The sequence below is a fragment of the Canis lupus genome, chromosome 34 (genome assembly GCF_011100685.1).
Source record: "Canis lupus familiaris isolate Mischka breed German Shepherd chromosome 34, alternate assembly UU_Cfam_GSD_1.0, whole genome shotgun sequence".
Lineage (NCBI taxonomy): Eukaryota > Metazoa > Chordata > Mammalia > Carnivora > Canidae > Canis > Canis lupus.
This window is the reverse complement of record NC_049255.1, coordinates 19,888,100-19,905,121: the sequence shown is the minus strand read 5'-3', so window position 1 is coordinate 19,905,121 and position 17,022 is coordinate 19,888,100. Positions and strand designations below refer to the sequence as shown.

Here is a 17,022-nt window from a genome sequence, read left to right as displayed (position 1 = left end):
CTTTCTGTCATCTTGGGAAGTTGCCTCGCTGCTCTGATTTCCAGTCTCCTCATTTGTAAATGGAAGTAATGGCTACTTCTGGGCTTTGTGTGAGGCTAACACAGGGAGAGGCCCATACTACATGCTCTGTAAATGTTGGCTGTTGTCTTCATCTTCACCCGTGGATTGATTGCCCTGCAGATGTGGACGAGTGCACTGAACGAGAGGATGAGGAGCTGTCCTGTGACCACTACTGCCATAACTACATTGGCGGCTACTACTGCTCCTGCCGCTTTGGCTACCTCCTCCACACAGACAACAGGACTTGCCGAGGTGGGCCCCAGAGATGACACTGTATATATATCACCATTTTGTGCTGAGTTTCCCAATAAGATTAGGGGAGGCTCAGAAGAGGGGTACATATGGAATAGGAATAACTAAAAATGAAGCCAGAGAGCTCTGCCTCAGATACCACATGGATGAAGATGCTGAAATGCCTAGCAGCCAGGAAGTCCGGGTTCAGGTTTTCAAAGGACCACATTTCAGAATCCCTAGGCTCTAGGCCATCTTTCTCCCTGGATAGCAGCAACTTCGGCTCTCCTGGTTACTGTAGGTACCCGGGCTGGCCAAGTTATGGGAAAACACGGGTTTACCAGTCCCATCACTCTGAGCCATAAGCTTGGCCTCACCCAGCAGTTTCTTTTTCTTTTCACTCCTATGGCCTCCCAAGTTCCTCTGTGATCAAGAGAACCTCAGTCCAAAGGAAAGATGAGGGAGGAGAGAGGCAAAGAGAGACAGCAAGAAAATGCCCTATTCCTTCTATCTTTGTTTCATGTCTCATCCATATGCCCACCCTGATGTCCTCTCCAGGTAGAGCAGGGATGGAGAAATGGAAGGCTTTGGCCATTTTCCATGAGGGCTTCTACCCATCAATAAAATGGGGATAGTGATGTCTTCCCTGCTTGCTGCTCAGGACTAGTGAGAAAATTGTACAGTAACAGATAAGAAACGGGTTGCCCTAGCCATGGTTGTGGTGTGTCACTTTGCTCTGGTATGTGTTCCACAGTGGAGTGCAGTGACAACGTCTATACCCAGAGGACAGGCGTGATCACCAGCCCTGACTTCCCCAACCCTTACCCTAAGAGCTCAGAATGCTTCTACACGATAGAGCTAGAGGAGGGTTTCATGGTCAGCCTGCAGTTCGAGGACATTTTCGACATTGAGGATCATCCTGAGGTGCCCTGCCCCTATGACTACATCAAGGTAAGCCTACAGTGGATGTTGGCCTTGGGGATACTGGGAAATCTTGGCTGAATTGGGAAAATTGATATTCTTGGCCCTTTGCCTTCTCCCGGGATAGGGGACCAAGCCTCTTGCTTCCCAAAAGGTAATTAGTTAAAATAGCATCTACCAGCTTAATCAGATCCAGCCTAGGGACCTTCCCTGATTGAACACTAGCTCCTCAGCCACCTGTAAAATCTCTTTTGCCATGTTACATGATATCATCATGAAGTAACACCAGAGGTGAAGGTCATAGGGACCATCTTAAAATTCTGCTTATCACACAAAGTATCCCCGGAGCTACGCTGTGAGCCTTCTCCAGACACTTAATCTCATGAGGCTTCACTTCCCCCCCATCCACAATAAGGGGGACAAGACGGAGATATCATCCAGGATTGTAGAAGTCACCACATGAGGGTTCAGGAGTCCTGGTCCTTGGAGATGGAAGAAAAAGAGTTAGAGGCACAGAAAGGAACTGAGTCTGGGAGTCAGGAAATCTAGATCAGCTAATAGTACCTACTTCCTTCTCTCCATCCCACTGACTCCATCCCAGGCCAATGCCCATTATCTCCTGGTCCGATGCAAAGCTTCTAGCTGGTTTTCTTGCTTCCATCCTTGCCCTACATAGTCTGCTCACCATGGCATCAAGGCTAATCTTTATAAAAGCCAGATTAAATCAGGATTGTTCTTGGAAATCAACATAAATTCCTCAACACAATATGGCACTTGCCTGCCTTTCCTACCTCAAGCTATGGTATTCCCTCTGTTTCAGCCACTCTGGCTTCCTTCCTGTTCTTAATACTTGCTGAGCCCTTTGCCACCTTTGACCTTGACCTTTACATATGCTACTTTCTCCGCTTGGGAAATATTTTCCCCTCTTCCTTAAATAACAAGTTTCTACTCATCCTACATGTTTCAAATCCAATGTCACCTCCTCAAAGAAGCCCTCCCTGACCACCTATTTAAAGTTTTATCTATTAAAAAATAAAGTTTTTTGATTGCACTATTAAAGAGTTGACACCGGATAGAAACTGTGATCTGTAGGAAAAAAGGATGAGCACCAAAAATGCTAACTATGTAGGTAAATAGAAAAAATGGATCTTAAAAAAATTTTTCATTTCTTTGAAAAGAGAACTTTAAATTTTTTAAAAATAGCATTTTAACCATATGATTTCACTCATGTGGAATTTAGGAAATAAAACTGGCAAACATAGAGGAGAAAAAAATAGGGAGACAAACCATAAGAGACTCTTAACCAGAGAAAACAAACTGAGGGCTGCTGGAGGGGCGGTGGGCGGTGGAATGTGCTAAATGGGTGATAGGTATTAAGGAGGGCACTTGCTATGACGAGCACTGGGTGTTATATGTAAGTGATGAATTACTAAGATATAAAGAATATTATACTATATGTTAACTAAATGGAATTTAAATAAACAACAAAAATTAAAAATATATAAATAAATAAAAATAAAAAATAAAGTTTTATTTATTATATGAGTAATGAGTTAGGTTACATAGCTTTTACTACATAATTAAAAATATATAACATATATTTATCTGATGTGTGTATATCACCCTGATTATTTTTTATAATTCTTGACACAGCATGTAATTTTTTGCTTAATATTTATTTATTTATTTATTTATTTTTGCTTAATCTTTATTATTAGTCCCATCTGCTACCCCATCCCAGCCATCCTCGACTAGGCTGTAGGTTCTTTGAGAGCAGAGGCCTTCTCTATCCCATGCACCTGGACAGAGCTCTGTCCCTTTCTGAGCCATATGTTCATTTTGAGCAGAGGGTTATTAGCCAGCTTCATCCATTTCCAAGGCCGTCGTAATCTGTAAATGAGAGAGTGGAAATGGAACTGTTTGGTGAATGGCAATGCCCACTAAAACATGAGTGAATACTACGGGTTCACATGGAGGCCTCCAGAAAACCAGGATGCACCATAGAGGTGGTCCCAGCGGCTGCCACCACTACTCAGATGTGACCTTTTTTCTCTATCTTGCCAATCACAGATTAAAGCTGGCCCAAAAGTTTTGGGGCCCTTCTGTGGAGAGAAAGCCCCAGAACCCATCAACACTGAGAGCCACAGCGTCCAGATTCTATTCCGCAGCGACAACTCAGGGGAGAACCAGGGCTGGAGGCTCTCATACAGGGCGACAGGTAACACAGCCTCTCCCTCCATGGATCATGCTTGGTCACCATGCTCAGCCCTCATGAGCTGAGGGATGAGGGGTGGCTCAGGGATGAGCAGTGCAGGCCTGAGACTCCTCTGGGGATTTGGCAGGACACCTAGCTCTGCTACAGAAGAGTGTGGGACCAAGTACCTTCTCTTACCCTGAGTTTCCCATCCATAAAATGGGAGCAAGGGCAGCAAAAATGGTGGATTTAGACTAGAAATAGTTTTCAAACTTGCTGCACTTCAGAATCACATAAGGAGATTTAAAAAACAAAAACAAATAAAGAAAGAAAACTGCTTATTTCCTAAACTCAACTCTTTTACACTGATTCATTGGGCCTGGAGAGAACCCTCCCACTCAGCCCTTTCCAGGTTTTGGGCAGGAATTTGAGTTTGGGCCCATAGCTTAAAATGTTTTGTCGTGGCAGTTTGCCTCCTGTAGCACCAGACTGGCAGTGCCCACAGGTCTCATTTCCCAGTACTCCAAGGCAGCCAGTCCTGGCCCAAACCCTGATAGAGCCATTGCCTCAGGGATTTATAGTTAGCCAAGAAAGAAGAGGGTGCTGGGTGTGGGTAATCCAGTTTATAGATCTGATATCCTGGCCTTGCCTGCATTATCACATTGGTGTCCAGTTCTGGAGAAGGATGTAAAGAGGGTATTAAAAGAGAGTTTGTCCAGGAAAAAATGTCAGGGATAGACTCAGACCTAGGAATCCTGTCCAATGTGGCCTTTGGAAGGGAGAGCTCAGAGGCATATGGTCACAGTCTCTCTCTCTCTCTAACACTTTGAAGAATGGTCCTGGGGAGAAAGAGCGATTAAAGTCATCCTGAGCTGCCCAAGAGGACAACCTCTGCCCTGTGAGAGCAAATTACAAGGATATAGATTATGGTTGAATAGGAAAACACTGTTCCTTTGATCAAAGAAGTCCAGTAAGAAAGGTATAGGTTTGAGAGGTATTAAGCTCTCTGTCACTGTAGGAATGCAAATAGATGTCTGATCACTACTATTGAACATGTTGTAAACGCAGCCTCAGATAAGGGTTACACTCAATGGCATTTAATATCCTGCCGTGGATATTAAACCCTGACTCATGATGAAATCATTTGGCCAACCACCTCATTTTACAGTTGAGGAACTAGAGGTCTAAGTTGAAAAGTGACCTGCTCAAGGTTCCAGAATAAGTTATCAGGGCCTAGTAGGTACGAGGCCCCCAACAACTCATTTTGTGGGTTTCTCCTGCACCATTGCTTGCACCATGGGGGCTGGCTGCCTGCTGCAGATTTTTCTTTGTTTTCTCACCCACCAATCTTTCATTGCTCCCACCAGGGAATGAGTGTCCAGATCCAGAGCTTCCTGTCCACGGGAAAATCGAGCCCCTGCAAGCCACGTATTCCTTCAAAGACCAGGTGCTCATCAGCTGTGACACAGGCTACAAAGTTCTGAAGGTACAGGGTCCTGCGGGGGGAAGAAGAGCCATCAGGTCAGAGAAATGGTCCAGTGCCCCCCCAAGGCAGATGGGCTTCCAGAGCTTGCATGATCCCACCACAGTATTTGCTAACTTTCCCATAAATCTCCAACATGCTTCAGAAATTCCAGTCCTCTGAAAATCCAAAGCATGCATCCCAGATTTTCACTTCTGGAAATGGCACAGAAGTCTTCTTTCAGAGCTTGGGCTGATTTGAATTTCAAACACAAATTAAGATTCATTCAACCCTACTATCAGGACACATAACCTTAATAAAGTTCATCGATCAGGCTTACTGGGGGAAACTGGGACAGGAAGCAGAGATTTTAGAGGTGGCAGACAGACGCTGCTCACTCTCCTAGGAATCACCTGGATAGTTTTTTAAAGATACAAAATTACTTCCCAGGCCTCACCTAAGATGAATTAAAACAGAATCTCCGGGGCAGGATGGGTGATTGGTTTTTCTGTTAGGTTACCCAGTTGAGTCTGATGTGAGCCAAGCTGGAGGAACACTCTTAAGGAATGGGTTTTCACATGGGGTCTCCAGAGCATCACATCACTTATTAGAAATTCAAACTGCTCTCCAGGCCAGACCCACTGAATCAGAAGCTCTGGGGGTGAGGCCCAGCAGTCTGTGCAAATCCTCAAGGATACTAGTGCTTACTTGTGTTTGAGAGCCACTGCTCTGGAAAGGGAGTCAGGGGTACAGGTTTCCCCTCCCAGACGTTGTCCAAGCCCTCTCTTCCACATAGTCCTTGCCCCTCTCCAGAGTAGGAATAGGGACTATGAATTCAGCATCTCTCTTTTCCTTATCATCAAGCTTGCCCTTGGAGGCCCATAGTTGGAAAATCTCAGTCAAGGACAACCGGGTTTGGAATTTGAGCTGATTGTACTGGGAAACAACCACCAACCCTACTCCTCCTTCTTGCTGCATCTTCTTCATGTTTCTTCCTAGGATAATGTGGAGATGGATACATTCCAGATCGAGTGTCTGAAGGATGGGACATGGAGTAACAGGATTCCCACTTGTAAAAGTAAGAAAGCCATATTGGTCTGTGACAAGGATAGTGAGCTCCCCAGCACTGGTTGGTTCCAACCAGAGACCACACAAGGGTGAAAACCCGACAGATGGGCTCAAAGAGGGGTGGGGGCAGGAATGCAGCAAGCACAGGAGGGCTGGACCAAAAGGCTATTAATTTTTCTTTTGGCATTAAGACATTAGAATTCCAAGAGAAACTTCTTGTCGGTTCCAGTTTACTTCCTAAATACTAATTTTACCTCTGCCTATAGACAGGTTGCCAAATTTGCTAAAGGAGTAGTTTGTCCCCAGGTTTGAAACTAGCTCTGGCAACTGCTAATTCAGGAAACTATTTCAGCACCAGCGCCCAGAGCTCAATGACCTTGCCAGTCTCTATGTGGCCATCAGCCATACCCACTAAGGTTTCTGGAACAGCTCATGATTTAGGACCTGTCAGGAAAGGCTGTGAGGTCAGCGCAGAGTTCTTACATTGGCTCTGCTCCTAATCCACCCTGCAACCATGGATAAGATCCTTCACCTTAAATTTAAAATAAAAAGTTGAACTAGCTTTAATACTCTAGAATATATTGGGGTGTTTTCCAAATAATGTAATCCATATAAATCACTTAGTGAACATTGTAAAAATATAGATTACCAGTCACCACCCTGTCCCCCTATCCAGGTAGTTCTAGGTCAAGACTTGTAAAGACCACATTTTTAGGAAACTCATTATGGTAGCAGTGAGGAAGGAAAGTGTGATGATGATGAGAAGAGAAGGAAGAGAAGGAGCAAGGGGAGGATTGGCTTTAGGATGGAGAGGTAAGAAGTCAAGCACTAGGGTTGATCCCGTCCATCCTCATTTCATGACTCGTATAAACTGTGAAGTGGTGTCCTCATTCCTTCTTCTAAATGGTTCAGATTCTTTAGGCAGGCAGATCCACTCCCTCAGTCCCAGGAGAACACCGTCAGGGTGAACTCTCTTATGGCAAATCCCAGACAGAATCTTGGAGGATATTCTTGCTTTTTAATTTTTCTTTTTTAATATAATGATGTGGCTGGAGTCAGAACCCATTGTGGGAAGAGAGGGGGCAAGTACTGGTTTCAACAAACATTGACTGGATGCCTATAGGGAGTTTAGATAGAAAACACAGGTTGAGAAATTGAGGAATTCAAGTGTCAGTAAACACAGCCACCACCTTCTCCGACTCAGTAGTGCTGTGACTGAGTTCTGTGGGAAGCACTGTGCGGGACAAAGCAAAGGGACATTCTGAAGGAGGAAGGAAAAGAGAATTTGGTGTAGAGAGGACAGGATATTTAATAGCAGGAAGTTCTAGATCAAATCCAGACTCATCCAGTCAAATGTCCGTAAGCAATTTACTCAGATTTTTGGCCTCAGCTTCCTGCATTCCTGATTCTTCTAAGGATCAATTAACTGAATTATACCTGTGGGCTACCAGGAATAAGTGAGAGTCTAATAAAAGCTTATTTCTTCCCTCCCCCCCACCTACACCAAATCGCCTCATTAGGCAGAGGTTTTGTTTCTCTCATTCATGCTTTTGGAGGTAGAAAATTTTAATAGTAATATTTTCCCTAATAAAGCATGCACACTTTTTATTGTAACAGAAGCGCTGATAAGTGTCACGCACAGCTGTATTTGATGGTAGCATTTTATGTGACTTCTGTTAGTATACAAAAGAACGCCTGCCATTTTGTACTAAAGAGAAGAGGAATTTTTTTGTTCTGTTTTGTTTTGTTTCCCTCCTGAATATGACCTGGTTCTCCCAGGATAGCCCAGATTTGAATTATTAGGATCCTCATTCAGGCATTCCTGGTGTCTCTGCTCATTCACTGAGCAGGTTTTTAACTAAGCATCTCTCTGCCCAGGCATGTGCTGGGTCCTAAGGATGTGCAAAGATGAGCAAGACTGAGAAATTCAAGTCCCTAGGGATTGTGAGAAAAGAGGTTAGGAACAGACAGGAAGTGTACATGTGTAGTGAAGAAACTTGTATTGGAATAGGAAGCGGAAATCATGCATTGTTATACCGTCTCCACCTTGCCATGGTGACCCGAGACAAGTACTGCTCCACCCTGAATGCTGTATGTCAAAAGAAGGTTTGGACCAGATGAATACAAAGCTTGCTCCAGGGGCAGAGTGCTGTAATCCTCACGAGCCAGGATTTATGACTGTGCAGATTCTCAGAATGGTACAAATTCCACCATCCCCAACTGTCATCCACACCAGCTGTACCTAAACTGCATTCTTAATCAATCTGGTGGAGCGATTTCTGTATTTCCTGCATAAACTGTTTCTGCTTTGCTTGCTAATTTTTCTCTTTCTCTTCTTTTTCTCTCTCCCTTCCTCTCTCTGCTTCCTTTCTCTGCACCTCCTGACCCTTCTTTGATCTTCACCCTGGTGGCAGAAACTGAAATGGATGAGGAGAACGAACCCGGGTCAGAGCAACAGACAGAATGAATGACGGGACCCCACAAAAGTGCAGACGTCCAGGAATGGACCACTCACAAGACCCTGGGGCCCCAGAGCTACTGCACCCCTCCCCACCCCGCCAACGCTCCATTTCCAATTTCTTTGTGGATTAGTGTGGATGCTGAACAAAGCAACACAGTGTCGAGCAGTTGAAACTGCTGCGTAAAGGAGAACATTTCTCCACTGGAGGGCTCATCCATCATTCAAACAGTACTCTGGAAAATAATGTAAAGACAAGAGGCATTCTTTTTTTTTTTTTTTTTTTAGCAACTCCAAGTAGACTGGTACTCTTCTCGAAGAAAAAAATCACTTTGGTCCTAGAGACCCAAGATGTCATATAAAACCACATGGCCCCAGGCTGACAAGGTCAAAGTGGCCTCTGGTTCCTAATCCACTCCACACTTCAAGATAAAATGGGCCAGAAGGCCTGTGACTTTAGGACTGTAATATTTTTATCTGTTGTTACTTTCTAACAACCATGAGTAGGTGAAACTAACAATAACTCCGAGAGCATGGGTTTTTAGGAAATATAGGCATATCCTCAACCACAAAAGTTTCTATTCCACCTATACCTAACTCGGGGCTGAAAATCCACTATCAGAGGTTCTTTCCTCTGGGCTGGACTTATAAATTTTGCATTTCTGAAAATTCCCTGATTAAAGATTTCGAGAGATAGATATCACACTTGAAAGCAGCAGTCCTCTGCTTTGGTGCCATGGGACATCAGTGGGTAACGCGATAAAGGGCTCTGTAGTGGCAACAGGAACCTCTGCTTCAGCTTGAACAAAACCAGAATCGATGTATCAAGAGAATCCCTGCATTACACTGTGACTACTCAGTCCATGTGGTGATTAAATGGGCTTTAATGAGGTAGATTCCTGCAAGGGTGGACAGTGGCAGGTGCATAGATTGTGGTGCCAGCCTAGGGCAGGGGTGCCTCCGAGAGCATAGATGAGGTGGGCAGTAAAGATGAGCACCGGTTCAATCAATATGCCTGAGCCCACAAAGTGTAACAGATATTGTACTCAGTGAGATGAAAGGAATCCTAATTTAGGCAGAAGATTCGATATGGACCCCAATAATGGCAATACGGGGCAACAGAAGACAAATGCATCAGAGAGATGAATAGAGGCCTCTGTAAGGAGAAAGGAAGAGGTGCCCTGTCCAATTAGAATACTGAGAAAAGACTTTCAGGAAGAAGCAGTATTTGATCAAGGCCTCGAGGGTGGCCAGAGTATGGACCACAGTGGTTCCTGTGCGGGGAAAGCTGGCAAGGGAGCAGCGTCTGTGATGCTGGAGCATGGGTGCATGGAGGGCAGAGATGAAGGGATGCTGGGGTAGGAGCCACCCCTGAAGCCTGAGTGCCAGGGGGAGTCCGTGGTGCATAGTTCTCCAGGAAGCCCCAGATTGTGGCAAAGCACACTCAGGTCAGCAGGTCAAGAAAGACATATCTGAAGGAAAATAAATGGCAGCCAGAGGTGACACCAGAGACAGAGGGTGGGGTGGTGCGTCCCATCCCAGAGGATGATGAGAAAGTGAGGCCAATGGAATGGAAAAAGGAAGGGCATTTTGATTCCAGGGTGTGGAAGTAGCCAGAGAGAGCATTAGAGAAGGGATGAGACCCTTCCTAAAGCGAAGAAGCTAGACCAGCTGAGGAAGTGGGTTCTGGGTGTGTAGATCTTTGACTGTGACTAACAGGGCTCCAGGCTCCTCAGAAAAGGAAGTCATCTCCAGGTCCCAGAGACACATGGCCCTTCATCCGCCACTGTAGACTTGGGAGTAGAAGCATACCACCCCACTTACCATACCCAAGCTGAAGCAACCCTCTATTTTATACTACTTATCACCTCTATTTGGCTGTAGGGCCAGCAAAGCTACTTCTCTGGAGTGATATGAAAGCAGGCCCTCTACTCAGGAAATAGCTCCCTACTATTGCTGGCCAAGTAACAGGCTTTCAAAAGCCTGACCATCTAGCCATGTCCAAGGTCAACCCTGCAATTCCTCCCCTTAGAACTAGGTATTAGGTCCAGAGACTACTTTAGGCGAAATGAACTGCTAGACCAAAGTCAAGATTCAGGCATCAGTCAATGGCATTTCTGGGAAAAGGAAGAAAATTCTGCTTTGAGACTCAGCAGGAAAATACATTTAAAACTATTTTGTAACTTTAAATAATAGATATTATTGCCTCTTGTGATCCTAGTGCTGACCCTCACTCACAGAGTGGAAGCATGTTTCTACTTTTGGGTCATCAAAACGAATGGGAACAATTTCTTTAAGGGGATTAGAGGACAAGACAAAACATTATCCAGTCCTCTTGGTTTTTGCCTTCCTTGTGGCTAGAAGGCACCTGCTTTTACTCTCAGCCTTCATTTCTCTCCTCCACAATGGAGGGCCTTGGTGTCATCCATGCTTTATATTAGATAACTCTTTATTCAATCAAAATGATGAATTTAGAGTTCTAAACTCAAAAGCTACAAGTTCAGGGTAGCATCTCAGGGGTAAATTGCCCTCTCTCTGTTTCCCAAGGTGAGGGGAAATTGGAAATTCTTGGTTTTGGAATGTTGTCCTCTGAAATTATCAGAAGATTAATAGCTAATGTCCATCATTACCTGGTTAATATTGATTTTTTAAGCCATTTTAATTAGAAAGCATATCCATAAGAACTGTCAGATGGTTTTCTTAAAAGAACACTGAGTTTAAAGTCGGGTCTACTTTTCTGATTATAACTCGCTACGTGACCTTAGGCCAGTCAGGTCTCCTCTATGAGCTCAGTTTGTAAAGTAGATACTCTGAATTGTCTGCCTTCGGGTCCCTTGTCAGCCACAAAGTTCTATGATTTTTGTATGATTCTTCAGCTCTGGCATAGGCTGTTAGACCTAAGATGAAGATTTCCTTAGAAATGAGCACCACCCCCCAAAGGAAGCCCCTGAAGAAACCCTGACAAATTGGGTCCTCAGCCTGTGACTTGGCTTCTGACAGACTCATGCTGGACTCTGTGCTGGCAACGGCCCTGAGATCACCTCTGAGGAGCAGCCATCCTATAGCCAAGCCCAACATCCAGGCCCCAACAATTGGAGAACATAAGCAGATGAATGATTAAAACTTGGTCTACCCCAGACCCCACCTCCCACCTTCTGTGATCAAGCAAGATGCTTACAGAGAGAGACAGCAGGATGGGGTCGTGTACTCATGCAGGAGCTGTTTTCTATTTGTTTGCTTTTGGGTTTTTTTATGTGAAGCACTAATGTGAGCACATTAACTGCTCTTACTCAGCATGTGATCGAGTCAGGGAGGACTGAAGATTCTTCAGTTTGTGTCAGCCAGAGTTTTTTTGCTGAGCTAGAGACTTCATGCTTAGGCAGGAGAGACTAAGAGGGTTGCACAATAGAACTGGAAGTCAAGAAGAGGGCTACGTGGGGAAAAGACCAGGGTCTGCTTCAATCTCGGTAGCCCTGCCCCTGCCCTGGAATCAACACCAGGTCCAGTGAGTTGGCCACACGGTAGTGCCACGGTAGATGGAAGAGACCCCCAAAGCAGTGCCACCCATGGCTACACAGGCCCTACACAATCTCTAGGGTACTACTCTCATGAACTATAGCATTGCTCTCTGCAGTTGTGCACAGTGCACAACCTGCACATCTGTATGAGACAGACCTACCATATGGCTCCAAGAAGAAGAGCAAAGGTTAATTGAGAGGTGTTAACTCTCTTCTCTCAGTTGCGGACTGTGGAGCCCCAGCAGAGCTGAAACATGGGCTGATCACCTTCTCCACCAGGAACAACCTTACCACATATAAATCTGAGATCCAATACTCCTGCCAGCAGCCCTACTATAAGATGCTCCACAATATCACAGGTGAGCCCTCCATGCTAAACCAGCCCTCTCCCACCTCACACCATTTGGGTCTCAGGGTTGGACTGGGGGCTGCAGCAGTCAGGCCACTGGCTGAAGTTTGAGAGAAACTGGGAGGAGAAACATTTGGGGCCATACCTCACCTCTCCCTGCCTCAGGCTGCCATCCCAGGGATTAAGCCACATGGCATCCCAGCACCTTCACATGTACACCCAGAGCCCCTTGCAGAGAAGGAGCCCTCAGGGAGATGGTAAAGCCCATCAGTTCTGCGTCTGCCACAGACTGCTCCTAAGAAAAATTCTTCCAATTTCTCTAAGTTTCTAAGTCCTTGCTTTTCACAAGGGCAACAGCAATATAATTCACAGGGCTAATATAAGACTCAGATGAAATGGTGGGCATAAGCATGGTTTATTAAAGAGTTTATGAAGTGGGGAAAGGAAGAAAGGTAAGTGTGCCACAGAGAACTGTGGGAGCCTGGTGCCTGAGAGGGAGGAAGTGCCTGCCAGGGGCTGGGCTGGCCCAGGGGAGGAAGCAGCCCCCAGGCAGGCAGGAGTCCAATTATGCAGACCCGCGGGCACCGTGCTGAAGAGCATGCTGTTTGTTTTTGAGGGCAATGGGAGCCACTGATGATTCTGAGCAGAAAGGAAGCATAGATTCCCATTTTGGAAAGATCCTTCAGATTGCAGGGAGAACTGGCTTAGAGAATGGCATCAGAGAGACCATGTGGAAGGCTTGCAGCAGTCCATAGAAGAATTAAGAACCCAGATCTATATTCCATGTGCTACAAACCAACACTTTTCTCCCTCTTCTCCCACCTTTTTTCACTCTCCCAGGTGTATATACCTGTTCTGCCCAAGGAGTCTGGATGAATGAAGTACTGGGGAGAAGCCAGCCCACCTGCCTGCCAGGTACCTGACCCTCCAGTCCTCTGCCTCCTGGTCTCCCACCCAAGGTTCTCTGGCTGTTGATGGGGTGGGGATGGGGAGCATGATGCTTTGGTTCTTTATTAAGAGATACCTCAGAGAGCCAAAAATAGAGAAGCCCAGCCTCTAGCCTTTGCAAACCAACCAGCCTCTACACTCAGCCTGTGCTATCACATCAAGAGCCTTCCTGTCTCCTGTCTTTGCCGTTCTGCTCCCTTCCCACCAGGCTTTCCCTCCAACAGTTTGTGTGTACACCTGCTGTGCACCAGGGAAATCAGGAAAGTGGGCACCTCGTCCTCAAACACTCACTGTGTTGTAGGGGAGATGAGCAACTTAAGACAACAAATAACTATAGGACAGAGTAAGAAGTTCTTCCAAAGAGCAACGTGTTCAAGTCTTACTGACTGCTACAACCCCATGGTTCACCTACTGACCCTACTTTAAAATGAAAAAAGAATTCTGTGGTAATAGAAAGTGTCACTGTGAATAGAGATTTGGGGGACATTTTGTGGATATTTGCTTTAGCATTAAAAGCATGGGTGATTTGTATTGCAATCATAGTACACACTTATATTCAAATCAACTTAACTAGAAAATTATAGCCTCAAATGCACACTGTAGGATGAAACAAATAATCCACACCAAAAAATTTAAGAGTCATGGCATAGTAATTTACACTTTTAATAAAAGCAAGAATACTGGAATTGATTTAATTAATCAAACAGAATTCATTGAAAGATATAACCATTTAGGACAGCACTGAGGAGCGATGTAGGTCCTGTCTGCACATTCAGCAGAACAGCAGGAGCTTTGCAGTGTAGTTCTATGTCGGGTGGCATTTGTATTTTACTGAATTAGAGTGTTGGGTAAACTAAGCTAGTGTATTATCTGAATGGCACATTTTAGTAACCCTCAATATCCCCTCAGTAAGCTTCTAGATGTTAGATTTAGATGTCAAAATGGAAAGACTATGGCATTGTTTACCATTATCCTTAAGAACCAAAGAAAATGTTAGCATTCCATGTTGGCCATCACAGTTGCTATGAGATCCTAGAGAAGGAGACATTTACTGTGTGTGATAATCTGGGAATGGAGGGGTGAGGACTGGTTAGGAAGACTTCACTTGGGAGGGCTTTATGAAGCCTAATAAAGAACTTGAAGGAGGTGGAGCAGAAGAAAGGTCAGCCCACTCAAACTCTGCTGATCCCCATCATCTCATTTAGGCTTAGCCCAGAGCATACCCTAGGGCATAGTTGGTGAACCCTCATAGAAGATGGAATGCGGTGAACTGAAAAACCTAACTCCCACTTAGGGAGTTAAGATAAGAAGAGTTAGGTACCATGTGGGCCAAAGAAAACAGCATTTCAGGTGGATTCCATCCTAGGCAGCCATGCTACAACCTCTGGAAGGGGAAGAGGTATTGAGCTGGGAGTCAGAGACTTCGGTCCTAGTCCATTTTCTTACTGTGATCTTTAGCGAGTAATCTCACCTCTCTGAGGCTAGGATCCCATACCTCAGAAGTGACAGAGCAGGACCAGGTGATCCATAACGTTCTATGACCCATAGTGGTCATTACCCTCTATATTTATACAAAGCATCTTAGATACAGGGAGTCATGAAATTCTTTTAATACCTGGTATTGGAAAGAACTGTGGTTTACCATTGGACCATGCCAGAGATTTCTAAATTCTTTCCTCCTAAAACACCAAAATTGAACACAGAAGCAAGCTGGAATGGAGAAAGCCATTTTATCTAGCATCATAATATACACCTTCCAAAGAACCTTATTAACCATATCTGCCCTTCATTTTCATGTGAGATAAACAGAGGCTCAGTGAGGTGTAATGATTTGTCAAAGATTATCCACAGAGTTAGGGGCAGAGCTGGAAGCTGAAGCCAAGACTTTTTTTTTTTTTTTTTTTAATTAACACAAGCAATGCTAAGCCATTCCTGACTCTGATTATGTTTCATGCCATCCTCATGGACCCAGAATTCTAGAATATCACATTTTGTTTTAAGGGCCCTTCTTAGTACCTCCAGTGCTCAAGAGGCCAAATCTGGCTTCTTTCAAGAAGATTCCTTTGTTCCAGGAAAGACTGGATGGAGAATGGTAGCAGCCAAAAAGAATGGCCTCATTTCGATGAGCTCTCTCAAGGCCTGTTGCATCATTCAACCTCTTGAAAGGACAAAAGCATATCAAGAAGAAAAACAGACTTTAGTGGAGAAAATGGAGCAAGAGCTAGAAGAAATGGGCTCTACTTCTGGCTCTGTCACTAATGTCTTTGAGTATGTCACTTGCCTTCTCTGAACCTCGATTTCTGTATCTGTAAATTAGTGGTTCTCCAAGCTTCCCCAGCTCTGACAGTGGAGAAAAACACCTCTCAGCACTAGCTTTGTTGTAAGCATGGACTCAGCCACAGGCCCAGCTTTAACCAGATGAGGGCATTTCAGCACTAAATGAACTATTGTGCAGGGCCAGTCACAGATCACTTTGAGATGTCACTCCATAGTCTGTGGCTTGTAGCTGAGAGTCTGGCCTTCAACTCTGAAAGACCAGGCCCCAAAAAAGTTAGCAAAGGCCAGCTCACATCTGGCCTGGTGTGAATGACAGAGTGCTTAAGAATCATGTAAGAAGCCTTTGGCATCAGGAAGAAGAGCATCTAAAAAGCATTAGGTTGCTGAAAGCCTGACCTCTCAAAGTTGCCAAGAAAAGTCAAATGTTCCTTAGTCTTTAAAGGATCACTGAAAGTGTCCGGGACCAAAGATTATAGCCTGGCCACTTGCAACCAAAAGGAAGCCCACACTCACACCACGCTTACCTCCTAGGCCTAAGAACCTTGCTGGGAAGGCTCATGTAAGCTTGTTCTTAGCCAGCAGAGGAGTGGTACTGAAGACCCCCTGCTCATGGGCCAAAGGCATTTGGCTGCAGGAGGCTGGTGATGCATGTGCATGCTCGGGGTGCAACTCAGTGGAATGAAGCTTGATCAGACCTTTCTTCTTCCCCTGAAGGTACTACAGGGTTCCTGGGTGCAATGATGGGTGCCTCAGAGCTGGGCCTTTGCATCATTGCTTGTAGATTATGCCACCTTTTCCTGACCCTGGATGGCCTGGGCATGCACTCACAGCATGAGTCCTTTGGCCAAAGAAGAAAAAGTTACAGAGTCCATGACCATGATTTGTATATGTAATGAGGAACTGTGAGATAGAGGATAAGACATTGATCTTAGAATCTAGTTAAGCCCTCTTCTAATGCCCCTGTTAACTTCATAGCCACGTGACCTTGGGCTAATTATTTAACCTATGGAAAGTTTTACTCACCATAAAATGGAGGTGGCCAGGGGAAATGAAATAAAAATTGAGGGAATTTGGAATTTGAAAGATCCACAGAGATCATATTGACCAACTGTCTCATTTAGCAGATCAAAAATTTAAGTCCAAATTTACTTACCCAGAGTCATATGGGACCTAGGAGAGAAAAGCCAGGTCAAGGTCCCAGGTATCTCCCCACCCAGTCCAGTGTTTGCTGTGACCTGTTAGTCTTTTAGTTTCTTTCCATCTCCCAAACCCCATGATCTATGGTTTTTCTAAGTATCCCCTGCATGAGCCAATTCTGGAATATGAGATCATCCAGGCCAAAGTGACCTTGACTGGAAATGAATCAGGATGGTGACGGCCCATACATGAAATGGTCTGGTCCATAGATGGCACTGGCTACAGAAGGGCCAGACCACACATAAGCCAACCAGAAAGACTTAGGTCAAAGGTAACACCTGTGTGGAACTCTCCCGGGCTTCCATGGCATTGTGATGTAGGGTAGGCTCTCATGGTGGC

General features: G+C 45.0%; 1 protein-coding gene and 1 long non-coding RNA gene across 8 annotated transcripts in view; one reads left to right on the top strand and one right to left on the bottom strand.

Moving 5' to 3' along the window:
- The window catches only part of MASP1 (mannan binding lectin serine peptidase 1), a 61,276-nt gene that overhangs the window by 27,530 nt on the left and 16,724 nt on the right, over window positions 1-17,022 (top strand). For 6 of the 7 annotated variants that reach the window (XM_038583661.1, XM_038583658.1, XM_038583656.1 and 3 more), the window contains 7 exons: window positions 181-312; window positions 1,046-1,242; window positions 3,283-3,430; window positions 4,774-4,892; window positions 5,868-5,946; window positions 12,134-12,271; window positions 13,102-13,176. In XM_038583661.1, coding sequence (XP_038439589.1) covers window positions 181-312; window positions 1,046-1,242; window positions 3,283-3,430; window positions 4,774-4,892; window positions 5,868-5,946; window positions 12,134-12,271; window positions 13,102-13,176 — 888 coding nt within the window. Of the gene's footprint in view, window positions 1-180; window positions 313-1,045; window positions 1,243-3,282; window positions 3,431-4,773; window positions 4,893-5,867; window positions 5,947-8,350; window positions 9,100-12,133; window positions 12,272-13,101; window positions 13,177-17,022 lie in introns of those variants that run through there. The other variant, XM_038583662.1, reaches the window with a different exon arrangement.
- On the bottom strand, window positions 2,869-16,956 carry LOC111093841. Its single transcript, XR_005383858.1, has 3 exons — window positions 16,640-16,956; window positions 4,751-4,902; window positions 2,869-3,102 (listed from the first exon to the last, which is right to left on the bottom strand). It is a non-coding gene; the product is annotated as an uncharacterized LOC111093841 (long non-coding RNA).